The 27658-nt window shown below is 42.7% G+C and overlaps 1 protein-coding gene across 2 annotated transcripts in view; it reads left to right on the plus strand.

Annotated features, from left to right (window-relative positions):
• The window catches only part of BAHD1 (bromo adjacent homology domain containing 1), a 170877-nt gene that overhangs the window by 116884 nt on the left and 26335 nt on the right, over positions 1-27658 (plus strand). For both annotated transcript variants that reach the window (XM_077260702.1, XM_077260701.1), the window contains exon 2: positions 8160-9767. In XM_077260702.1, coding sequence (XP_077116817.1) covers positions 8267-9767 — 1501 coding nt within the window. In that variant the 5' untranslated portion in view covers positions 8160-8266. The remainder of the gene's footprint in view (positions 1-8159; positions 9768-27658) is intronic.

A 27658-nucleotide genomic window follows, 5' to 3' on the forward strand; every position in this document is an offset into this window, starting at 1 on the left:
GATTAGGGTTACGGTTGGGATTAGGGTTAGGATTAGGGTTGGAATTAGGGTTACGGTTGTGTTGCGGTTAGGGTTGTGGTTAGGGGTGTGTTGGGGTTAGGGTTGTGATTAGGGTTATGGCTACAGTTGGGATTAGGATTAGGGGTGTGTTGGGGTAAGTGTTGAAGTTAGAATTGAGGGGTTTCCACTGTTTTAGGCACATCAGGGGTCTCCAAACGCAACATGGCGCCACCATTGATTCCAGCCAATCTTGCGTTCAAAAAGTCAAATGGTGCTCCCGCCCTTCCAAGCCCCGACGTGCGCCCAAACAGTGGTTTACCCCCACATTTGGGGTACCAGCGTACTCAGGACAAACTGGGCAACAACTGTTGGGGTCCAATTTCTCCTGTTACCCTTGCAAAAATAAAAAATTACTTGCTAAAACATAATTTTTGAGGAAAGAACAATTATTTTTTATTTTCACGGCTCTGCGTTATAAACTTCTGTGAAGCACTTGGGGGTTGAAAGTGCTCACCACACATCTAGATAAGTTCCTTGGGGGGTCTAGTTTCCAAAATGGGGTCACTTGTGGGGTGTTTCTACTGTTTAGGCACATCAGGGGCTCTGCAAATGCAATGTGACGCCCGCAGACCATTCCATCAAAGTCTGCATTTCAAATGTCACTACTTCCCTTCCGAGCCCTGACGTGTGCCCAAACAGTGGTTTACCCCCACATATGGGGTATCAGCGTACTCACAACAAACTGGGCAACAAATATTGGGGTCCAAATTCTCCTGTTACCCTTGTGAAAATAAAAAATTGCTTGCTAAAACATCTTTTTTGAGGAAAGAAAAATGATTTTTTATTTTCACGGCTCTGCGTTGTAAACTTCTGTGAAGCACTTGGGGGTTGAACGTGCTCACCACACATCTAGATAAGTTCCTTGGGGGGTCTAGTTTCCAAAATGGGGTCACTTGTGGGGGGTTTCTACTGTTTAGGCATATCAGGGGCTCTGCAAACGTAACATGATGCCCGCAGACCATTCCATCAAAGTCTGCATTCCAAAACGTCACTACTTCCCTTCCGAGCCCCGGCATGTACCCAAACAGTGGTTTACCCCCACATATGGGGTATCAGCGTACTCAGGAGAAACTGGACAACAACTTTTGGGGTCCAATTTCTCCTGTTACTCTTGCAAAAATAAAAAATTCTGGGCTAAAAAAATATTTTTGAGGAAAGGAAACACATTTATTATTTTCACGGCTCTGCGTTATAAACTTCTGTGAAGCACTTGGGGGTTCAAAGTGCTCACCACACATCTAGATAAGTTCCCTTGGGGGTCTAGTTTCCAAAATGGAGTCACTTGTGGGGAGTTCCTACTGTTTAGGCACATCAGGGGCTCTGCAAACGCAACCTGATGCCCGCAGAGCATTCCATCAAAGTCTGCATTTCAAAACGTCACTACTTCCCTTCCGAACCCCGACGTGTGCCAAAACAGTGGTTTACCCCCACATATGGGGTATCAGCGTACTCAGGAGAAACTGGAAAACAACTTTTGGGGTCCAATTTCTCCTATTACCCTTGGGAAAATAAAAAATTGTGGGCTAAAAAATCATTTTTGAGAAAAGAAAAATTATTTTTTATTTTCATGGCTCTGCGTTATAAACTTCTGTGAAGCACTTGGGGGTTCAAAGTGCTCACCACACATCTAGATTAGTTCCTTGGGAGGTCTAGTTTCCAAAATGGGGCCACTTGTGCGGGAGCTCCAATGTTTAGGCACACAGGGGCTCTCCAAACGCGACATGGTGTCCGCTAATGATTGGAGCTAATTTTCCATTCAAAAAGCCAAATGGCGTGCCTTCCCTTCCGAGCCCTGCCGTGCGCCCAAACAGTGGTTTACCCCCACATATGGGGTATCATCGTACTCAGGACAAACTGGACAACAACATTTGGGGTCCAATTTCTCCTATTACCCTTGGGAAAATAAAAAATTCTGGGCTAAAAATCATTTTTGAGGAAAGAAAAATTATTTTTTTATTTTCACGGCTCTGCGTTATAAACTTCTGTGAAGCACCTGGGGGTTATAAGTGTTTACTATGCATCTAGATAAGTTCCTTGGGGGGTCTAGTTTCCAAAATGGGGTCACTTGTAGGGGAGCTCCAATGTTTAGGCACACAGGGGCTCTCCAAACGCGACATGGTGTCCGCTAACGATTGGAGCTAATTTTCCATTCAAAAAGTCAAATGGCACGCCTCCCCTTCCGAGCCTTGCCGTGCACCCAAACAGTGGTTTACCCCCACATATGAGGTATCGGCATACTCAGGAGAAATTGCCCAACAAATTTTAGGATCCATTTTATCCTGTTGCCCATGTGAAAATGAAAGAATTGAGGCTTAAAGAAATTTTGTGTGAAAAAAAAGTACTTTTTCATTTTTGCGGATCAATTTGTGAAGCACCTGGGGGTTTAAAGTGCTCACTATGCCTCTAGATGAGTTCCTTGGGGGGTCTACTTTCCAAAATGGGGTCACTTGTGGAGGAGCTGCAATGTTTAGGCACACAGGGGCTTTCCAAACGCGACATGGTGTCCGCTAACGATGGAGATAATTTTTCATTCAAAAAGTCAAATGGCGCTCCTTCCCTTCCGAGCCTTACCATGTGCCCAAACAGTGGTTTACCCCCACATGTGAGGTATTGGTGTACTCAGGAGAAATTGCCCAACAAAATTTAGGATCCATTTTATCCTGTTGCCCATGTGAAAATGAAAAAATTGAGGCTAAAATAATTTTTTCGTGAAAAAAAAGTACTTTTTCATTTTTACGGATCAATTTGTGAAGCACCTGGGGGTTTAAAGTGCTCACTATGCTTCTAGATAAGTTCCTTGGGGGGTCTAGTTTCCAAAATGGGGTCACTTGTGGGGGAGCTCCAATGTTTAGGCACACGGGGGCTCTCCAAACGCGACATGGTGTCCGCTAAAGATTGGAGCCAATTTTTCATTGAAAAAGTCAAATGGCGCTCCTTCCCTTCCGAGCCCTGCTGTGCGCCCAAACAGTGGTTTACCCCCACATATGAGGTATCAGCGTACTCAGGACAAATTGGACAACAACGTCCGTGGTCCAGTTTCTCCTTTTACCCTTGGGAAAATAAAAATTTTTTTGCTAAAATATCATTTTTGTGACTAAAAAGTTAAATGTTCATTTTTTACTTCCATGTTGCTTCTGCTGCTGTGAAACACCTGAAGGGTTAATAAACTTCTTGAATGTGGTTTTGAGCACCTTGAGGGGTGCAGTTTTTAGAATGGTGTCACTTTTGGGTATTTTCAGCCATATAGAACCCTCAAACTGACTTCAAATGTGAGGTGATCCCTAAAATAAATGGTTTTGTAAATTTTGTTGTAAAAATGAGAAATCACTGGTCAAATTTTAACCCTTATAACTTCCTAGCAAAAAAAAAATTTGTTTCCAAAATTGTGCTGATGTAAAGTAGACATGTGGGAAATGTTATTTATTAACTATTTTGTGTCACATAACTCTCTGGTTTAACAGAATAAAAATTCAAAATGTGAAAATTGCGAAATTTTCAAAATTTTTGCCAAATTTCCGTTTTTTTCACAAATAAACTCAGAAATTATCGACCTAAATTTACCACTAACATGAAGCCCAATATGTCACGAAAAAACAATCTCAGAATCGCTAGGATCCGTTGAAGCGTTCCTGAGTTATTACCTCATAAAGGGACACTGGTCAGAATTGCAAAAAACGGCAAGGTCATGAAGGGGTCTTTTAATCTGGTTTTTAACATATAATTAGGATCAGACTGTATTTAGAAAATCACACTTGAGGATATGATCACCTTTTATCTTTTGGCTTGTTCAATGAATTCAGGTTGAAAATGCTGAGCAAGTTGTTATGATGATTAAGATGTATTTATTCTGGCACTTCGGTATTTGTTTTTTGTGTCTCTTTATTGTTACATATAAATGTTGAATGCAATAAGTTGTAATTTGAAAAGAAAAAAGGAAGAAACTCACACAAACATAAAATCATATGATTCAAGGCTTGGAAAAAAAAAACAAAAAAAAAAACCATTTGATAGGTCCCAAGTTGAATCCCTGTACAAATATAAACAAGAACACAAGTAACGCGCATGCTTTTTTTCACAATTTTTAAACATACGTTTTTTTCACAATTGCGCCTCAAAATTTTGAATTTGATTTCTCCAAAACAAAATATAAAGAAACATAGTCTTGTGACATATCAAATGAAAGCCAATACCGTTCTGAGAAAAATGATGCCTCTCCCGCCTCTATATCTTAATTCTAGCCCGAGATATGATAAAAAATGTAAAGCAATACCAGGCCAAAATCCGCGCTTTTCCAAAACTTTAGAAATCTCTAAAAAAAAATCTGATGAAGAAAAAAATTAAAAACTTTTAATTTGTAATTAACTAAAGTTGTACTTCATTAAAAAAAAAAAATGTAAAGACGTCAGGTAAAAAAAATATTCATGTTTGGATCACTTGATATGGAATGACCCAGATTCCCTTTAACCCCTTCACGACATGTGCTGTACTAGTACAGCGCATGTGTGTGTGTCCCCCTTTGATGTGGGCTCCGGCGCTGAGCCCACATCTTTCCCAGCACATGTCAGCTGTTTTGAACAGCTGACTTGTGCCTCTAACAGCTGCGGGTGGAATCGCGATCCACCCGCAGTTGTTAAGCTGTTAAATGCCGCTGTAATTTCTGACACCAGCATTTAACGTGTGCTTCCGGCAAGCACACCAGAAATCCCGCCCATCGGTGACCCTATCACGTGATCGCGATTCACCGATGGGTTGGCATGACAACCAGAGGTCTCCAGCAGACCTCCATGGTTGTCACTGCCGGATTGCTATGAGCACCACCAGGGGGAAGGTGCTACTAGCAAGTTAGCAATTCTGCTGCATACAGGTGATCTGATCATCGTCTATATGCAGCAGAGGTGATCGGGTTATGGCAGCTTCTAGTCTCCTATGGAGGCTATTGAAGCATGCCAAAAGTTTTAAAAAAAATGTTTTTAAAAATATAAAAGTTTAAATCACCCCCCTTCTCTCCATTCAAAATAAAGCAATAAAAAAATTCAAACCTACACATATTTGGTATCGCCACGTTCAGAATCGCCTGATCTATCAAGCTTTAAAAAGAATGAATCCGATCGGTAAATGGCGTAACGAGAAAAAAAGTCAAAACTCCAGAATTACGGTTTTTTGATCGCCGCAACATTGCACTAAAATGCAATAATGGGCGATCAAAAGAACGTATCTGCACTAAAATGGTATCATTAAAAACGCCAGCTTGGCATGCAAAAAATAAGCCCTCACCCGACCCCAGATCACGAAAAATGGAGACGCTACGGGGATCGGAAAATGGCGCAATTTTTTTTTTTTAAACAAACTTTGGATTTTTTTTTCCACCACTTAGATAAAAAAAGAACCTAGACATGTTTGGTGTCTATGAACACGTAATGACCTGGAGAATCATAATGGCAGGTCAGTTTTAGTATTTAGTGAACCTAGCAAAAAAGCCAAATAATAAACAAGTGTTGGGATTGCACTTTTTTTTTTTTGCAATTTCACCGCACTTGGATTTTTTTTTTCTCCCTTTTTTGAGTGCAAGATATGGTGTAGTTCAAAAAAACTTGTCCCGCAAAAAACAAGCCCTCACATGACCATATTGACAGAAAAATAAAAAAGTTATGGTTCCGGGAAGAAGGGGAGCGAAAAACAGAAACGCAAAACCGAAAAAGGGCTCTGTCATGAAGGGGTTAAAAAAATTGTCCCCACTGCCAGTGAGCTGTATGTGGTTGGGGGCTTAAGTATTGATCGGACCGTTATATGAAGACGTCTCATTCATGTGTGTGTGAGAATGACGTATTGGGCCACACAACTGTGCACACAATGGCAGGACCACCACTTTTTCTTTTCAAACTCAGGACAGATGCTAGGTTCTGCCTCCAGCCGGGCTCCTGTCGAAAACCTGTGGTTTTACTGATTAGTCACAGTGGATTTCCAGGGAAGTCAGAGGAAGGGGAGGGGAGAGGGCTGTGGAGTCAGTCATTGCAGCCCCGTTCAGCACCAGAGCTAGCAGCTGCCAGAGCCGTTCTCCGCTGCAAACCGTAACGTCACCACTCCTCCAGTATCTTCATATGAAGGAAAATGTGGCTTTGTTTAGATCGTGTTTGTAAAGGTGGTCTATGGTTTCGATGCCTTGATTTTGTGCGACACCCCTGTACATACACAGTATGGGAGTATCACATTCTTGAAGCGGCCTTGCACTAAGCCTATTGAGTGCTCATTCAGCGGCCGGCCTCTCTCTCCTCAGCTATGCCGAGTATTCATGCATTTTTTATTGGGAGAGGGAACTAAATGCCTCCATACACATTAGACGAAAGTCGACTGAACCCAGCAATGTCAATGAACTCAGCCGAAAGTCTAGTGTGTGTGTGTGTGTGTGTGTGTGTGTGTGTGTGTGTGTGTGTGTGTGTGTGTGTATGTATGTGTATATAATAATATAGGGTCCTCTGACTCCACCAGAACAGATGATGCCAGGAAAAATTCAGATCCATCATGTCTGATTTTGCGCTGCAGATATTTTCGTTCTCTGCAAGCAGCTCCCCTACCAAGTGCTCCTGTGTATGGAGCAGCCAGGAGAGACCGCTGTCCAACTAACAATCTGCTGAGCCAACGGACGACAAGTATGGATTGTGTGTAGGGCCAAGAAGTCATTGCAAGATCCCTCTGGCAGCGGCTTATATCCCCAGCGAACAAAAGGATCTGGTGTTTGAATCCAGACTTCCCTCCATTATCTTCTTGATATCATCTGTCAGGGAGAGTCAGGAAGCCCCCATACACATAAGACAGTTGACTGGACCTGCCAAAATTGGTGAGTTCGTCTAATCAAACCATCTGTAAAGACAGAAGTTTTAAAAAACCCCATTCACTTTAGATAGTTGACAGCCAAACGATGGCTTGGCTGATCATTCCACTAGCAGCTGTTTCTCCCGACTTTACCATACCAAGCGCTCTTGTGTTCTCTACGAGAGAGCTGCTGCCAGACTCCTTTTGCGGCGGATTATGGCGCCAAGAACAAAAGGATCGGCAGTCCGAAATCAGCCATGTTGCATTCTTATCTACCCCAATATCATCTCTTGGAGGAAGAGTCGGGGACACCGATGCACCATACAAACACGTCAGTATTGACAGTTTCGGCCAACATTAGTCTAATGTGTATGTGGGCCAGAAACAAAGTCTCCATGCGCACGGTGGCCACTCTTCATTTGAGTTACAGCACATTATGAATGAATGCTTTGATATAATGGGAAACTCTAATGTTGGACTGTTCCGAGGGAACAAAAATGCATATCTGGCAAGTGACCACACTACTTCTCAGTGCTAATGTGGATGTCCAGCATTATCGCTGACGTTTAGTATCAGTGCAAGTAGCACAGATTCATATGCATAACCACCAACATTTCGAAAATGGGGAAGAGGGGGGGGGTTGATCTTTGCACCATATCATAAATTTACTAATAAATACTGTTGAATTATTTTAGTCCAGCTAATCCCAGATTATAAGATATTTAGAATTTTTGGACAGCAGTAGAGGTACATTATATATGATGGATTTTAACGGGTATATGTAGCAGATATTTTTGGTTGATGGGATCTAACCTTTGAGACCCCCACCAGTTCTAAGCATGAAAGGGTCTTGACACTAATTTTGTGCTTCATAGTTTTTTTTTCCTAAACAGTCTTTATGGGAAAGGGTTGTGAACATGATCTGTGAAATGTGCAGAGATCACTGCACAGGGAGGTGGAGGAGATGAACTGGGTTCTTCACCGATAGTCCATGGTATGACCCGCTGTTAGTCTTTAGTTACCTTTATTTATATTCCTGCCTGAGATTATACAGAGATGACTGATTGGAAGCGTTCTCTATATTTCTTTGTCTCGGTCTATTAATTATTTCTCATGTAGTGCATGTTATGAATGCTTACTGGAGTTTTGGTGCTTCATAACATTTTTCAATATTAATTTAAGTTTTCTTTGTCTCATATATTTAGAAAAAAATGTTTTTGATCATCTTATATTGTTGCATTTCTTGTATTCTGCATAGACGTGTACTTACCATTTTCTTATCACCGCAGGTACTCAAAATGAGGACCATAATTGAAGAGGATCGTCATCTTCTCTGCTGAATAAGGAACAGTAACTGTGTTTCTGTTGACCAAAGTGTCATGCAGGAGACTCTGTGATGGATACCACCCAAACGAGCTACACAGGACAGATTTTTATCAAGAACTTATCTTGTCATGGACGACCTCAAAAGAGAGGGACAGGAAACCAAGACTTAAGAAAATCCTACCAAATGCGTGGACACCTCTCACCAAATATGAATGAGAAGACATGTACTGTTGTTCTCACTCGGCTGGAAGATGTAACGGGGTCCCGCATTATTGAAAGTCAGGGCAGGAAATCCTCGAATATCTCTTGTTGGGTAGATGAATTTGGAACTCTAAAAGTTCACACTGGGCTTCCCTCAGAACCTAGAAGAATGGGTTCAAAAGGACAACTTTTCCCAGGGGCATCTACTGGAGACAGTTCAATAAAGGAGTTGCCAGAACCTCGAAAGAGAAGATTAGCTTCTCTCAATGCCGAGGCAGTGAATAATTTACTTTTTGAGAGGGATGATGGTTGTTCTTCCAGGAAACTTAATAAAGATTTAAGCAAAGTTGTCGAAAACCGCAAATCAATTGTGGACTGGACTTCTTTAAAAAAGCTGGATAACCACCCGGCCAGCAAAAAAAGCAAGCAGAGATGCATAGCCCAACATAGGTCAACTTTAGACGACGTGTTTGACGACCGCATCAAGAGAGAAGCTAGCGAAGTGTCTTATCCTCCTGCGCCAAAGAGGTTGGCGAGTTTAAATGCCGTGGCATTCCTGAAGCTCAACAATGAGAAAGGTCATGCACTGAGACAAAGGAGCAAGTCGAATGGTGACAGTGGACGTTCTTCTGTCAATACTTGCTCGAAATCCAAACTGAAGATAACAAAATCTCACAAAAAGAACTGCATAAAACCTAAAAAAGACTACCTTCATCAAAAAACAGAGGACTACCGTGGTTGGCGTGGAGGTTCGGACATTGGATTTTTACAACCGGAACGTCAAGCATTGACAAAATGTTTGGGCAAAGTGGAGGGTGTTCACGTGGAACAGTCTTCCAAAAAACACAATGGCTCCGGACCTTTGTACCACAGACTGCCTTTAATGGGAGGGCAGGCTTCTATGAAGCCAGAGTATGGACGACCGGGCGAAAAGTCTCCCACTCCCAAGCAAGACTTCCAGCAGCCTTCATTTCCAGTACAACAGCTTCATCATTTGCCGGTTCCAGGAAGCCACACGGATTGCATCTGTGACTGTGACTCCTCAAACCAAGCTTCTCTAGATGGAAGCTACATTTCTTATGGCCAAAGTGGATTACAACGTAATGGATACTCACATTACTCCTTGTATCCAAAGGACGAAGCGTTTTCACAGCCAGAGCACTGTGAGGAACTCTTAGCTTCGCAGAGCTCTTTACATCCTAGTGCAATGGGTGAGCATCTTCCTTGGTGCAGTTCTCGCTACGTCTACGGAGAAGACACCGGCACAAATACAGATAGTCTTTGTGGACTGATAAGGCTGCCACTTGGCAGGGTTAGCAGCACTCACATGGGACCTAGTACCTATCCATATAAAAAGCCTTTAACACCAGGTACGTTCATAAAGTCTAAAAATAAAAGCTGAAAGTTGTATTTCTACTGAATTAGTTGATGAGCGGAAATCTTCACCGCCCCACTCACAGGAATGTGTGCTACTGTTTTGTTCTGTCGTCCTCATAATGTAATGTCATATCTTAGTGATACTCTGTCACGAGATGCCACTATAATGTATAGTGTGGAGTCAGCCAAGTCCCTGATCTGTAAGTTATTATTTTTGCTCTGGTCCCAGTAGATCTGTTTCCAGCATTTGCTCCGTGTTCCTGTTTTTGTCCTCCCTTGTATAAGGCTTTCCCATTGACTATAAAGGTGCGGTCCCACAAAGGTTAGGACTGAAAAAGTGTAAAAGTTTTTATAGGTCTCTTCTCTATAGGAAAGAGAATGGAATATGCTGACAATGAGAACACCCTTTCTTTGGTAATTGCCAAGATCTGACCACCTTCTCTACAGTGCAGATAGACGCGATCTGTAGAGCTGCCATTTTTGGAGCAGATGGCGGTCAGTCAGCAATGCTATGTTATATTTGCAGCTTCCAAGATCGCACATATTCCCCAGGTCACAAGTCTACATAGTGTACCAGCCTGGGAACTAGAGTCCAATGTGGGCAGACTTCTCCTGCAAATTCCAGGGATAAGGCCATGGAAGAAGCCGTCACAGTATACGGCCACCTCATGTCTATCCGTCCAAGGATTTACCGCCACATTTTGTTTTTTCATACATGCGGTTTAAGAGCTGTAAACTCTTTTCTCATTCAGTTACTCATGTCATTTTTGCCACTTTTTTGGTGACACACGGGGCTCCCTTCTATGTCACTGTTGTATTCTCTTTTTTGAGGTGGGCTACTATTGGTGGAAATATAAAGGAAATAAGTGTCTTTTTTCCCATTTATTTATTATGACAACTAAAACAGTGTACTTTTAAAAATGTGTTCCCCATTTTGTAACAAATATATTTATATATGAGAGACGTTATTTGTGTTTGGGGGGTTTTACGGGGCGGCGGCTAGTTACGGCTATTTGGATTGACGGTGGCTTTTTTTTTTTTAACTGTTTTTTATTTGAATTATTTTTCATTTATTTTACATATGGATATAAAAGACTTTTGGGGGGCATTTTAAATATTGAAATATTTTTTTTAAATTTCCCTTGTAACTGGGGCTGGAATATTATCCCCAGTTACAGGGGAAATGCAGCCTCCTGATTGCATAGCAGAGCTGTCTGTCACCCGTGACCCAGCAGCCCCGGCTCCCTCGCTATACCGTGATCACATGACCGCTGTGTATGGCGGACGAAGCGCTGTCAGCATCTTCTATTACTGCATACACATCATTTTAGTGCTGTGTATATAGCAATGGATAAGACCCATACGGTTATGTTCCATCTCTGCCTTCTCCATGGAGACTCTGGCTCTCGCAGCTACTTGATCACATGTAGCGGTGATGCTATACAATGGCATTTTAGAATGCCACTGCAGAGTGGGAGCCGGACCGACTGGATGCTTAAAATCTATGGGCAGCAGAAGGTGTGACAATCATAAACGAGTGTCCGTTCTTCCACATAAGTTATCTAAAGGATCACTAAACCTTGAAATTTAACAAGAAACGGAGTTTAGTTTGTTTGTTATTTTGCAGCAGTTTTGTGATCCAGCAGTCATGTAGAAATCCTGCTTAAAACAAGTGTATGCCCCTCTAATCAGTTCCACCTTCAATGGGTAACCGGCTAATTCCACAGGGACAGGGTTAGTGATGTTTTGTCCTAGTGCGGACAGTGAAGAAGGGGAGGCTCCTGCTGCAGCCAGTTGTCTTTCCGGAAGAGGAGGGACGTGGCTGTTTTCTGGGGACATGCATAATTTTTTTCTATTTCTCAGCTTTAATTGTGAGATAGAACAACTTAGACTTAAAAAGGAGAAAATTAAGGGATAATTTTTTTGCCATATTGTATATTTTTGGACTTGCAATGTTATTAATTTTTTTTTCTTAGCAAAAAAATTGTGGGAGTTATCTGAAGTCAGCCCTCTCCTAACCACTTTCTTTGCCAGATCACTCAGAGAACTATTTTGGAATCATAGCCACACAGTTCCCTCTAGCCCCTATGGTCTATGTCAGGGGTGCACTCCCATGTCCACTGAGCACTGATATGTTGGTGCAGTATCATGTGACTGTCATTGTTTTTAGGGACACTACCATAAATCATTAAAGGTAATAGACCCATCTGCTGCCATGGACCACGAGGCGATATTTTAATTTTTACTACCGTATGTACTCGAGTATAAGCAGAGACCCCTATTTTTGCCACAAAAAACTGGGAAAACTTTTTGACTTGAGTATAAGCCTAGGGTGGGAAATGCAGCAGCTACTGGTAAATTTCAAAAATAAAAATGGATACCAATAACAGTAAAATTGATTGAGACAGCAGTAGGTTAAGTGTTTTTGAATATCCATATTGAATCAGGAGCCCCATATAATGCTCCATACAGTTCATGATGGCCCCATAAGATGCTCCATACAAAATACGCCCCATATAATGCTCCATACAGTTCATGATGGCCCCATAAGATGCTCCATACAAAATACGCCACATATAATGCTGCACAAAGGTTAATAATGGCCCCATAAGATGCTCCATATTAAAATATGCCCCATATTAAAATATGCCCCATATAATGCTGCATAAAAGGTTAATGATGGCCCCATAAGTTGCTCCATAGAATATTATGCCCCATATAATGCTGCACAAAGGTTGATGACTCAATAAGATGCTCCATAGATTATACCCCATATAATGCTGCATAAAGGTTGATGGCCCCATAAGATGCTCCATAGATTATGCCCCATATGCTGCTGCTGCGATTTAAAAAAAAATAAAATAAATAAAAATAAAAAAATGACATGCTCACCTCTTGTCGCTCAGACCCCAGGCACTTGCGATATTCACCTGTCCCCGTTCCACCGCCGCGCACCGCTCTATCTTCCGGCTCTCTGCAGTGACTGTTCAGGCAGGGGGCACGCACTAAACACGTCATCGCTCCCTCTGACCTGAACGTCACAGCCAGAGGACGCGGAAGACGGAGCCCGGCGGTGGAACGGGGACAGGTAAATATTGCACGGCTCACCCTCCCCGTCATACTCGCCCCCTCCCAGCGCGGTCCCTGCTTCTCCGATATAATGGTCTCTGGTGCCGGCAGCTTGTTCCTGTGTTCAGCGGTCACATGGTACTGCTCTTTAAAGTAATGAATATGCGCTCCATCCATATGGGAGTTGAGTCGTGTCCATATTCATTACTTTAATGAGCGGTACCATGTGACCGCTGAACACAGGAACAAGCTGCTGGTGTCAGAGACAATCTGAGAAGCAGGGACCGCGCCAGGAGCAGGTGAGTATGATGTGACAGCCGCTGCTCCCCCTCCCCCGCCGACCCCTGGGACAACGACTCGAGTATAAGCCGAGAGGGGCACTTTCAGCCTAAAAAAATGGGCTGAGAATCTCGGCTTATACGCGAGTATATACAGTATTTTTTTGTTGTTGCTAAAACCCGTGATGCACCTTCTAGTCCACAAACAATACAATACTTAGGTTTTTTGTGTGTAGTTTTTTATGTTCGGTGTTTGTTTTTAACAGGGGAATTCCAAATAAATAAATTGAGGACGGGGACATTAAGTGACATCAGAAAAATGGGTCATGAGTGATCATAGGTAACGCCAGATAGTAGTGGGTTTTTCACCACATAGGAAGTGTAGGAGTGCATCTCCAACTGAGATACTAAAATAAGTATGGAGAGAGAGAGAGTGGACCTCTGAAAAGCTGGAGGAGGAGGGTCTGGAGGACTAACCTTAACCCCGGAGCTTTTCGGTTTTGCGTTTTTATTTTTCGCTCCTCTCCTTCCCAGAGCCATATAATTTTTTTATTTTTTTTTTTTGTCAATATGGTCATGTGAGGTCTTATTTTTTGCAGGACTAGTTGTACTTTTGAATGACACCATTGGTTTTAGCATGTCGTTTACTAAAAAACGGGAAAGAAATTCCAAGGGCGGTGAAATTGCAAAAAAAGTGCAGTCCCACACTTGTTTTTCTGTTTGGCTTTTTTGCTAGGTTCACTAAATGCTAAAACTGACCTGCCATTATGATTCTCCAGGTCACTACGAGTTCATAGACACCAAACATGTCTAGATTCTTTTTTATCTAAGTGGTGAAAAAAAAATTCCAAACTTTGCTAAAAAAAAAAAAAAAAAAAAAAAAAAAATTGCGCCATTTTCCGATACTCGTAGCGTCTCCATTTTTTGTGATCTGGGGTCGGTTGAGGGCTTATTTTTTGCGTGCCGAGCTGACATTGTGAGTGATACCATTTTGGTGCAGATACGTTCTTTTGATCGCCCATTATTGCATTTTAATGCAATATCGCGGCGACAAAAAAAACGTAATTCTGGTGTTTTGAATTTTTTTTATGGCTACACCGTTTAGTGATCACGTTAATCCTTTTTTTTAAATTGATAGATCGGGCGATTCTGAATGCAGCGATACCAAATATGTGTCGGTTTGATATTTTTTTTTTTATTGTTTTATTTTGAATGGGGCAAAAGGGGGGTGATTTGAATTTTTAGAATTATTTTTTTTCATATGTTTAAAAACATTTTTTTTTTAAACTTTTGGTATGCTTCAATTGCCTCCATGGGAGACTAGAAGCTGGCACAACTGCCTCTGCTGCATGATGTTGAGATCACTCCTATGTAGTAGAATTACAGCATTGCTATGAGCGCAGACCACAGGGTGGTGCTCATAGCAATCTGGCATCAACAACCATAGAGGTCTCAAGGAGACCTCTGGTTGTCATGCCGACACACCAATGACTCCCGATCACGTGATGGGGGTCACCGCTGCGTTCATCTCCGTCCGGAAGCGCTTGCTAAATGCCGCTGTCAGTTTGACAGCGGCATTTAACTAGTTAATAGGCGCGGGCGGATCGTGATTCCGCCGATGCCTATTGTGGGCACATGACAGCTGTTCAAAACAGCTGACATGCCCCGGCTTTGATGCGGGCTCACCGCCAGACATCAAAGCGGAGGATACTGCCAGCTGACGTATTATTCCGTCCAGTGGCAGAAAGGGGTTAAATTGAGTATGGCTTAGAAAAATGACTAAACTGCAGCAGAGATCCATTTTTCAAAGTGCAGCAGTTAAAGAGAATTTAATGGAATTTATAGGTCATGGTGGTTAGAAAATAGGCACTATCTATCAGGTTTTGGTCCGGGCCAGTTGTGAATTCATGGAGATGGTTATTGTCACCGACAGACCCTCCTGATACAATGACATGGCCATGTGGCTCGCCAAAAAAGATTAATGTACTGATGCTGATTGCCAGGAGTACGTCCATGGACAATATATGAACTCATAAAATTGTAGTACAAATGGTCTTCACAAAGAACATAACAAAAATGCACAGGTCACCTAGATCAAAAGTGGGCAGTTTTTGCTGTTAATTATTCCAGTTGCTCCCCTGAGTATGCCGTTTTTTTGTTGTTTTATTTTTTTTTCAAATCCCCCACACAGTTCTTGAGATATGCGCCTTTTTATTTGGAGCTGATTCTCATGGTCTTTTTCAATGGGGTGTGGCTCAAAGGGTAATTATGCGCAGCAACCTTAAGACACGCCCCAGAGGATCTGCAAGACATGCTCCTCTTCATAAAGACTGCATAAACCTCTGGAACAGTTTGGTGGATTTTTAGAAAACAAAAAATGGAATTCTCAGGGGAGCAGGGGGTAATAAAATGAGGGCAAAAGCTGCTTATGTTTGACCCACCATCATGTCTTCTTTAAAGAAACCCTCCTCCTCCCTTAAAAGTGTTTATACTGTTAATATATTGCAATCATCATATTATACAGCACTGTGTACTTACTATTGCTCATTTTACCTTTCTACCCAGTTATTTTTTTGCTTTTCCATTAGGTCCATGACATCATGTAAGTAAAAATTGAATATCTGAATCCTTCTAAGCTCTATGTAGAAACAGGAGGTCAATTTTCTATGCATGACTCATGAGTCGCTGCAAAAGTCCCTGGTAGGGGGGAGCAGCTGGGTCAGTAGGTGAAGAGGGGAATGATAAATGCAGGGACAAGAGACTTCTTGTTTCTATATAGAGCAGAGAAAAGCGAATAAGTAACTGGGTAGAAAGGAAAAATGAGCAATTGTAAGTACACAGTGCTGTATAATGAGTGCAATATAGTAAGAAGTGAACACTTTCATGGGAGGAGGAGGGCTTCTTTAATAGGAAATCTGGAAGGATCATGAGATTGGGGTGGTCTTCTGGAGAGGTTTCACTGTATGTTTGTACATTTACTGTATGTACGATTGCTTTGCCTAGTATATGCTAAAGTAAAATATAGACTACGGTATATATTAAAGTACAATTATACTATATTACGTGAGTGACAAAATTAGAAATAATTTCAGTAATGGAGTTTGCCATGGCAACTAGAGTGTATACACCCATCTGAGTTAAAGGGCCACTGTCACCCCCCTCCAGCCGTTATAAACTATAAGAGCCACCTTGTGCAGCAGTAATGCTGCAGTCTAACAAGGTGGCTCTTTTAGTTTTTGATTCAGTTAATCCCTCAATAAAGCGTTTTAAAGTTTGCCACAAATACCAGATATTGTACCAGGAGGCGGTCCGAAGCTTCCTCGGTGAATCTCCCAACGGCCGTCACTCTTCTCTTCTGGGGCGATGGTCGCCGCCCCCTTCGCACTGTTTCTTCTTAAATCCGGCGCCTGCGCTGTGCGTGCCTGCCTGGGGCCGGCGCAGTCTTCATTGTCAGTCACAGCTCAGATGCAGGGTGCCTGACTGCGCCTGTGCGGGCAGTGCGGCCACCCTGTTACTGAATCCCCACCCCGCACTGTGTTATTCATTATGCACAGTGCGGGGCTGGCATTCCTGGGCATGCGCACTGCGCTGTTCAGACGCTCCCCCATCTCGGACGCTCCCCCTGCTCCCCCGCCTTCCAGCATTGTTATTTGCGGCTGCCTCATTACAAACGCTGGTGAGGATTAGTGTATATTGCGGCACCCTGCATCTGACCTATGACGGACAATGAAGACTGCGCCGGTCCCAGGCAGGCACGCACAGCGCAGTCGCCGGATTTAAGAAGAAACAGCGCGCAGGGGGGCGGAAACCATCGCCCCAGAAGAGAAGAGTGACGGCCGTTGGGAGATTCACAGAGGAGGCTTCGGACCGCCTCCAGGTACAAAGTCAGGTATTTGTGGCAAACTTTAAAACGCTTTATTGAGGGATTAACTGAATCAAAAACTAAAAGAGCCACCTTGTTAGACTGCAGCATTACTGCTGCACAAGGTGGCTCTTTTAGTTTATAACGGCTGGAGGGGGGTGACAGTGGCCCTTTAAAATGTTGAATATTCCCAGAGACGGCCCCTTTCAGGATGCAGCGGGTCCTGCTCCTGGCCGCCATGACATCCAGCTGCTTTTTTATAGGGTAATCTGGCCCAAGGAATCTGGTAACGAAGACTGCTTGAGTCTGCCATACCGGGAGCTGCTTGTAAAAAGGGCTCTCCATAGTGGAGTGTAGCAGGGAGCTGCCTCTTTATGATGTCCATATACCTTAATTAATCTGCTAATTATTTTAGAAGGGGAAATACCTAGTTACATTTTCAAATAAATGATTAGAACGGTGGTTATTTTTTTATTTTTCTAGATGTTTTTGTCCGATGTCTACAGGGCAGTAAAATTATAGTAATAATGAGTAACTAGTCGGCCCGTGCAAAATTTTCGCACATTGATTGTCGGGGGCGCAGGCAATTTCAGGAAAATCAAGCTGGTCAAATGTAAATGTATTTAATGAGATGATGAACACAGAGAGGTATGTGTCTCACTGATATATATATATATATATATATATATATATATATATATATATATATATATATATATATATATATACACTCACCGGCCACTTTATTAGGTACACCATGCTAGTAACGGTTTGGACCCCCTTTTGCCTTCAGAACTGCCTCAATTCTTCGTGGCATAGATTCAACAAGGTGCTGGAAGCATTCCTCAGAGATTTTGGTCCATATTGACATGATGGCATCACACAGTTGCCGCAGATTTGTCGGCTGCACATCCCAAAGATGCTCCATACAAGGCAGGATGGATCCATGCTTTCATGTTGTTTACGCCAAATTCTGACCCTACCATCCGAATGTCGCAGCAGAAATCGAGACTCATCAGACCAAGCAACGTTTTTCCAATCTTCTACTGTCCAATTTCGATGAGCTTGTACAAATTGTAGCCTCAGTTTCCTGTTCTTAGCTGAAAGGAGTGGTACCCGGTGTGGTCTTCTGCTGCTGTAGCCCATCTGCCTCAAAGTTCGACGCACTGTGCATTCAGAGATGCTCTTAGGCCTACCTTGGTTGTAACGGGTGGCGATTTGAGTCACTGTTGCCTTTCTATCAGCTCGAACCAGTCTGCCCATTCTCCTCTGACCTCTGGCATCAACAAGGCATTTCCACCCACAGAACTGCCGCTCACTGGATTTTTTTTCTTTTTCGGACCATTCTCTGTAAACCCTAGAGATGGTTGTGCGTGAAAATCCCAGTAGATCAGCAGTTTCTGAAATACTCAGACCAGCCCTTCTGGCACCAACAACCATGCCACGTTCAAAGGCACTCAAATCACCTTTCTTCCCCATACTGATGCTCGGTTTCAACTGCAGGAGATTGTCTTGACCATGTCTACATGCCTAAATGCACTGAGTTGCCGCCATGTGATTGGCTGATTAGAAATTAAGTGTTAACAAGAAGTTGGACAGGTGTACCTAATAAAGTGGCCGGTGAGCGTATGTATATATATATATATATATATATATATATATATATATATATATATATATATATATATATATATATATAATATATATATATACACGCACACACTGTGATGCAGTGACCCCTGTGGCAGCTAGGGGGCGGTGTGTGTGCTCCTTGGGATATGCATGGAGGCATATCTGTTGTTATAATGGTGGTGAAATAGTGACTGGCAGAACTGTGAGTGGCCGATATGTGTCCGCAGAGGGAGTCTGCGTGGTAAGTCTGATGCAATGTTGTTGTTCTGGGACCTGTAGTCCCTCAAGAGTTTGTATAGTCATGAAGGGAGACTTACTAGGCTAGTTATGAGAGATGGGCGGGTCGAACTAGCCACACCCACACACTCCCACCTGTGGGAGTGGTTACAGGTGTATAATGTGACCAGGGTGTGGGTCACATGGTTCCTGTGTGGTTCCTGTATGGTCACTGAGTGTGGATCTGAATGGTCTATGCTGGAAGATCCTGGAGAACCTGTGTTGGCTCTCCTGGGAGTAGGAATCCTGAAGAGCACATGGTGAGGCTTTGGACCTGGTGGCCTGGGGTGTTGGACAGATGTCCTGAATAGCACCCGGACAGGTCACATGCCTGTGTGTTGGACGGTCCCATGTGGGATGGATGTCCTGAATAGCACACTGAGCAACCTGTGTTGGAAGACCTGGGAGTAGGCTTCCTGAAGAGCACAACCTGTGTTGGATCTGCTGGGAGTAGGAATCCTGAAGAGCACATGCCAGTGTGTTGGATGGTCCCATGTGGGATGGACGTCCTGAATAGCGCACAGTAAGACTATTGTTCTGGATGGTCTGTGTTGGGGAAGCTACCGTCCTTCGGTGGCTCTGGATTGACTGATGTGTGCCGGCCAGGCAAGTTGGTGATCCCCGTAAGGCAGTTTCCCCAGGAGAGAGGACTGACGAGGAGTCAGCAGGTGGAGCAGGAGCTCCCATAAGGTACCATTGACTGTTGGTGCTTGTGATAGTCTATGAACTGTGTGGTCTCCCATGGTAACTGAACGAGGTGAGGTTCAGCGTGTTTAGAGACCGCGACCCAGTGTCATGTGCGCTATATGACTAGGGACATTGGTGAACTGTTCGGCGTACGGACACCCATGGTAACTGGACGAAGTGAGAGGTCCAGCATGTTTAGAGTCCATGAGACAAAGCCGGATATGAAGTGTCTAAGATAAAGCTGCAAGTTAATATCACCAGTTGGTACCTATTGTGTTCTATGAAATGTATATAATGAACTGTGCATAACCCGGTTTATGACACTTTAATAAACCGCATGGACTGTTTTGTGTGAAAAACCGTGCCCATGTGCTCTAATCCCGGGCCAAGTGAGTGTCCCCCAATACACTTAGTAAGTGCAATCTTACAGTGTATATATTACACTGGTCAACAGCATTTTTGGTGCCAAAGATATTTCATCGAATTTAGGGTATTTTTGGGGTGCTGATTCTGAATATGTCATCAGTTTTGCCAGATTGGCTCAAGTTTTTGAGATTTTTGGTATCTTATTTATAGCACTTGTTGGTAAATGCGACGCATCATCTCATTAATTTCTTTGGATTAGTACTTGAACTGAGCAGTTCTCAATATACCGTATATACTCGAGTATAAGCCGAGATTTTCAGCCCAAATTTTTGGGCTGAAAGTGCCCCTCTCGGCTTATACTCGAGTCATGATCGGTGGTGGGGTCGGCGGGTGAGCACTGTCATATACTCACCTAGTCCCGACGATCCTGGCGCTCCCCCTGCCTGTCACACTGTCTTCGGTGCCGCAGCCTCTTCCCCTGAGCGGTCACGTGGGACCGCTCATTAGAGAAATGAATAGGCGGCTCCACCTCCCATAGGGGCGGAGCCGCCTATTCATTTCTCTAATGAAGCGGTGCCGGTGACCGCTGATAGAGAAAGAGGCTGCGGCACCGAAGACCAGCTGTCCGGGGGAAGGAGCGGGACGCCGGGAGCAGGTAAGTATAACATATTCACCTCTCCTCGTTCCACACGCCGGGCGTCGCGCCATCTTCCCGGCGTCTCTCTGCTCTGACTGTTCAGGCAGAGGGCGCGATGACGCATATAGTGTGCGCGGCGCCCTCTGCCTGATCAGTCAGTGCGGAGAGACGCCGGGAAGATGGCGCCGAGGAACTGCAAGCAAGACAGGTGAGTATGTTTTTTTTTTTTTTATTGCAGCAGCAGCAACAGCTATGGGGCAATAATGGACGGTGCAGAGCACTATATGGCACAGTTATAGGGCAATGGTGCAGAGCACTATATGGCACAGCTATGGGGCAACGGTGCAGAGCATTATATATATATGGCACAGCTATGGGGCAACGGTGCAGAGCACTATATGGCACAGCTATGGGGCAACGGTGCAGAGCATTATATATATGGCACAGCTGTGGGGCAACGGTGCAGAGCATTGTATATATGGCACAGCTATGGGGCAACGGTGCAGAGCATTATATATATGGCACAGCTATGGGGCAACGGTGCAGAGCATTATATATATATATGGCACAGCTATGGGGCAACGGTGCAGAGCACTATATGGCACAGCTATGGGGCAACGGTGCAGAGCATTATATATATATGGCACAGCTATGGGGCAACGGTGCAGAGCATTATATATATGGCACAGCTATGGGGCAACGGTGCAGAGCATTATATATATGGCACAGCTGTGGGGCAACGGTGCAGAGCATTGTATATATGGCACAGCTTTATGTGGAGTATCTATGGGGCAATGGTGCAGAGCATTATATATGGCACAGCTTTATGTAGAGCATCTATGGGGCCATAATGAACGGTGCAGAGCATTATATGTGGCACAGCTTTATGTGGAGCATCTATGGGGCCATAATGAACGGTATGGAGCATCTATGTTTAATTTTGAAATTCACCGGTAGCTGCTGCATTTCCCACCCTAGGCTTATACTCGCGTCAATAAGTTTTCCCAGTTTTTTGTGGCAAAATTAGGGGGGTCGGCTTATACTCGGGTCGGCTTATACTCGAGTATATACGGTAGTTTTGTGTTAATTAGTGTTCTAAAAGTTTGTTCATAGCTTGATTTTTGCACTAACTTTATGTTGTTGTCTGTTTTCCAGTGAAAAGCATGAACTCATCAAGAAGAAGTTGTCTTAACGATCCAGACTCATTCTGTTACATTTGTGGTGAATACACACTGCCAAAACATAGAAGAAACATAACAGACTTCGTAAAAAAGTGTATTTTGCCTATTTTGGGGTTATGCTTGGGGACCAAGACAAGTTTTGGGCACCACACATAGTGTGCAAAGCATGTATCGAATTATTACGAAAATGGAGCAAAGGACAAAGAAAAAGCTTCAAATTTGGTGTTCCAATGGTGTGGAGAGAGCCAAAAAATCATCATGATGACTGTTATTTATGGTAAACACAGGTACAGGCACATCTTCACAATGAGGGACAGGCCTTCTTGCAGATTCCATGTTACTCCCATTTTCGTTTCTTATGCTTATTGAATCCTTGCACTTGCACTGCACAGAAATAACAGTCAGCATGATGATTTTTTGGCTCTCTCCACACCATTGGAACACCAAATTTGAAGCTTTTTCTTTGTCCTTTGCTCCATTTTCGTAATAATTCGATACATGCTTTGCACACTATGTGTGGTGCCCAAAACTTGTCTTGGTCCCCAAGCATAACCCCAAAATAGGCAAAATACACTTTTTTTACGAAGTCTGTTATGTTTCTTCTATGTTTTGGCAGTGTGTATTCACCACAAATGTAACAGAATGAGTCTGGATCGTTAAGACAACTTCTTCTTGATGAGTTCATGCTTTTCACTGGAAAACAGACAACAACATAAAGTTAGTGCAAAAATCAAGCTATGAACAAACTTTTAGAACACTAATTAACACAAAACTATATTGAGAACTGCTCAGTTCAAGTACTAATCCAAAGAAATTAATGAGATGATGCGTCGCATTTACCAACAAGTGCTATAAATAAGATACCAAAAATCTCAAAAACTTGAGCCAATCTGGCAAAACTGATAGCATATTCAGAATCAGCACCCCAAAAATACCCCAAATTCATTAAAATATTTTGGACACCAGAAAAAAAAAATTTTTTTGTTGACCTGTGTAATTTTTAGGTTTTAGTGTTCTCAACACATTCCACTATGTAATGAATAAAGATTTACAATTGGAATATTTCATTCAGTGATATCTAGGATGTGGGATTTTAGTGTTCCCTTTATTTTTTGATCAGTATGTGTGTGTATGTATATATATGTGTGTGTGTGTATGTATATATATATATATATATATATATATATATATATATATATATATATATATATATATATATATATATATATATATATATATAAATATATAATGTATATGTATGTATATATAAATGTTATATGAAAAAGTTTGGGCACCCCTATTAATCTTAAGCTTAATGTTTTATAAAAATTGTTTTTTTGTAACAGCTATTTCAGTTTCATATATCTAATAACTGTTGGACACAGTAATGTTTCTGCCTTGAAATGAGGTTTATTGTACTAACAGAAAATGTGCAATCTGCATTCAAACAAAATTTGACAGGTGCATAAGTATGGGCACCTCACCAGAAAAGTGACATTAATATTTAGTAGATCCTCCTTTTGCAAAAATAACAGCCTCTAGTCGCTTCCTGTAGCTTTTAATGAGTTCCTGGATCCTGGATGAAGGTATTTTTGACCATTCCTCTTTACAAAACAATTCCAGTTGAGTTAAGTTTGATGGTCGCCGAGCATGGACAGCCCTCTTCAAATGATCCCACAGATGTTCAATGATATTCAGGTCTGGGGACTGGGATGGCCATTCCAGAACAGTGTAATTGTTCCTCTGCATGAATGCCTGAGTAGATTTGGAGCAGTGTTTTGGATCATTGTCTTGCTGAAAGATCCATCCCCTGCGTAACTTCAACTTTGTCACTGATTCATGAACATTATTGTCAAGAATCTGCTGATACTGAGAGGAATCCATGCGTCCCTCAACTTTAACAAGATTCCTGGTGCCGGCAGTGGCCACACAGCCCCAAAGCATGATGGAACCTCCACCAAAGTTTACTGTGGGTAGCAAGTGTTTTTCTTGGAATGCTGTGTTTTTTTTGCCGCCATGCATAACGCCTTTTTGTATGACCAAACAATTCAATCTTGGTTTCATCAGTCCACAGGACCTTCTTCCAAAAAGAAATTGGCTTCTCCAAATGTCCTTTTGTATACCTCAGCCGACTCTGTTTGTGGCGTGCTTGCAGAAACGGCTTCTTTCGCATCACTCTCCCATACAGCTTCTCCTTGTGCAAAGTGTGTTGTATAGTTGACCGAAGCACAGTGACACCATCTGCAGCAAGTTGATGCTGCAGCTCTCTGGAGGTGGTCTGAGGATTGTCCTTGACTGATCTCACCGTTCTTCTTCTCTGCCTTTCTGATGTTTTTCTTGGCCTGCCACTTCTGGCCTTAACAAGAACTGTACCTGTGTTCTTTCATTTCCTTACTATGTTCCTCACAGTGGAAATTGACAGGTTAAATCTCTGAGACAGCTTTTTGTATACTTACCCTGAACAACTATGTTGAATAATCTTTGTTTTCAGATCATTTGACAGTTGTTTTGAGGAGCCCATGATACCACTCTTCAGAGGAGATTCAAACAGGAGAACAACTTGCAAGTGGCCACTTTAAGTAGCTTTTCTCTTGATTGCATACACCTGGCTATGAAGTTCAAAGCTCAATGAGGTTACAAAACCAAAAAAAGTGCTTTAGTAAGTCAGTAAAAAGTAGGTAGGAGTATTTAAATCAAGAAAATAATAAGGGTGCCCATACTTATGCACCTGTCAAATTGTTTGAATGCAGATTGCACATTTTCTGTTAGTACAATAAACCTCATTTCAAGGCAGAAACATTACTGTGTCCAACAGTTATTAGATATATGAAACTGAAATGGCTGTTTTTATAAAACATTAAGCTTAAGATTAATAGGGGTGCCCAAACTTGTTCATATAACTGTGTATGTGTATAAATATATATATATATATATATATATATATATATATATATATATATATAATATATACCGTATATACTCGAGTATAAGCCGAGATTTTCAGCCCATTTTTTGGGGCTGAAAGTCCCCCTCTCGGCTTATACTCGAGTCATACCCCGGGGGTCGGCAGGGGAGGGGGAGCGGGGGCTGTCTAGTTATTCTCACCTACTCCCGGCGTGTTCCCTGCAGTCCCTGCTTCTTCCAGCGCTGCATCTTCTTCCTGTACTGAGCGGTCACATGGTACCGCTCATTACAGTCATGAATATGCGGCTCCACCTCCCATAGAGGTGGAGCCGCATATTCATGACTGCAATGAGCGGTAACGGTGACCGCTCAATACAGGAAGAAGATGCAGCGGTGGAAGAAGCAGGGACCGTGCCAGGAGCAGGTAAGTATACGGGGAGGGGAGCGCTGCGCGATATTTACCGCTCCTCGTTCCGGTGCGGCTCAGTCATCAGCGTCCTCTGGCTGTGACGCTCAGGTCAGAGGGCGCGGTGACGTAGTCAGTGCGCGCCCTCTGCTGAGCGTCAGTGCTGGAGACGGAGCCGCACGAGGAGCAGGTAAATATTGAAAGCGCCGGCGTCCTGAGCGAAGAGAGGTGAGTATGTGATTTTTTTTTTTTCTATTGCAGCAGCAGCAGCATTATTTATTGCACAGCTTTATATGGAGTATCTATGGGGCAATAATCAACGGTGCAGAGCATTATATATGGCACAGTTTTGTATGGAGCATCTATGGGGCCATAATGAACGGTGCAGAGCTTTATATATGGCACAGCTTTATATGGAGCATCTATGGGGCCATAATCAACGGTGCAGAGCATTATATATGGCACAGTTTTGTATGGGGCCATAATGAACGGTGCAGAGCTTTATATATGGCACAGCTTTATATGGAGCATCTATGGGGCCATAATGAACGGTGCAGAGCATTATATATGGCAGTTTTATATGGAGCATCTATGTGGCCATACTGAACGGTGCAGAGCATTATATATGGCACAGCTTTATATGGAGCATCTATGGGGCCATAATGAACGGTGCAGAGCATTATATATGGCACAGCTTTATATGGAGCATCTATGGGGCCATAATGAACGGTGCAGAGCATTATATATGGCACAGCTTTATATGGAGCATCTATGGGGCCATAATGAACGGTATAGAGCATTATATATGGCACAGCTTTATATGGAGCATCTATGGGGCCATAATGAACGGTGCAGAGCGTTATATATGGCAGTTTTATATGGAGCATCTATGGGGCAATAATCAACGGTATGGAGCATTATATGTGGCACAGCTTTATATGGAGCATCTATGGGGCAATAATGAACGGTATGGAGCATCTATTTTTATTTTTGAAATTCACCGGTAGCTGCTGCATTTCCTACCCTAGGCTTATACTCGGGTCAATAAGTTTTCCCAGTTTTTTGTGGCAAAATTAGGGGGGTCGGCTTATACTCGGGTCGGCTTATACTCAAGTATATACGGTGTGTGTATATGTGTTTATATATATATATATATATATATATATATATATATATATATATATATTACAGTGCCTTGCGTAAGTATTCGGTTCCCTGGAGCTTTTCAACCTTTTCCCACATATCATGCTTCAAACATAAAGATACCAAATGTAAATTTTTGGTGAAGAATCAACAAGTGGAACACAATTGTGATGTTGAACGAAATTTATTGGCTATTTTAAATTTTTGTGGAAATTCAAATACTGAAAAGTGGGGCGTGCAATATTATTCGGCCGCTTTAAAACGTAATACTTTGTTGCGCCACCTTTTGCTGCGATTACAGCTGCAAGTCGCTTGGGTTATGTCTCTATCAGTTTTGTACTGAAGACTGAAATTCTTGCCCATTCTTCCTTGGCAAACAGCTCGAGCTCAGGTTTGATGGAGATCGTTTATGAACAGCAGTTTTCAGCTCTTTCCACAGATTCTCGATTGGATTGAGGTCTGGACTTTGACTTGGCCATTCTAACACCTGGATACGTTTATTTGTGAACCATTCCATTGTAGATTTTGCTTTATGTTTGGGATCATTGTCTTGTTGGAAGACAAATCTCCGGCCCAGTCTCAGGTCTTTTGCAGACTCCCACAGGTTTTCTTCAACAATGGTCCTGTGTTTGGCTCCATCCATCTTCCCATCAATTTTAACCATCTTCCCTGTCCCTGCTGAAGAAAAGCAGATCCAAACCATGATGCTGCCACCACCATGTTTGACAGTGGGGATGGTGTGTTCAGGGTGATGAGCTGTGTTGCCTTTACGCCAAACATATCATTTGGCATTGTTGCCAAAAAGTTCGATTTTGGTTTCATCTGACCAGAGCACCTTCTTCCACATGTTTGGTGTGTCTCCCAGGTGGCTTGTTCCAAACTTTAAATGACACTTTTTATGGATATCTTTGAGAAATGGCTTTCTTCTTGCCACTCTTCTATAAAGGCCAGATTTGTGCAGTGTACGACTGATTGTTGTCCTATGGACAGACTGTCCTACCTCACCTGTAGATCTCTGCAGTTCATCCAGAGTGATCATGGGCCTCTTGGCTGCATCTCTGATCAGTCTTCTCCTTGTTTGAGATGAAAGTTTTGAGGGACGGCCGGGTCTTGGTAGATTTGCAGTGGAATGATACTCCTTCCATTTCAATATGATCACTTGCACAGTGCTCCTTGGGATGTTTAAAGTTTTGGAAATCATTTTGTATCCAAATCCGGCTTTAAACTTCTCCACAACAGTATCACGGACCTGCCTGTTGTGTTCCTTGGTCTTCATGATGCTCTCTGTGCTTCAAACAGAACCCTGAGACTATCACAGAGCAGGTGCATTTATATGGAGACTTGATTACACACAGGTGGATTATATTTATCATCATTAGGCATTTAGGACAACAGTGGTTCCTATATATATACTGATCAAAAAAATAAAGGGAACACTAAAAT

Source organism: Ranitomeya variabilis, chromosome 1 (assembly GCF_051348905.1).
Source record: "Ranitomeya variabilis isolate aRanVar5 chromosome 1, aRanVar5.hap1, whole genome shotgun sequence".
NCBI lineage: Eukaryota > Metazoa > Chordata > Amphibia > Anura > Dendrobatidae > Ranitomeya > Ranitomeya variabilis.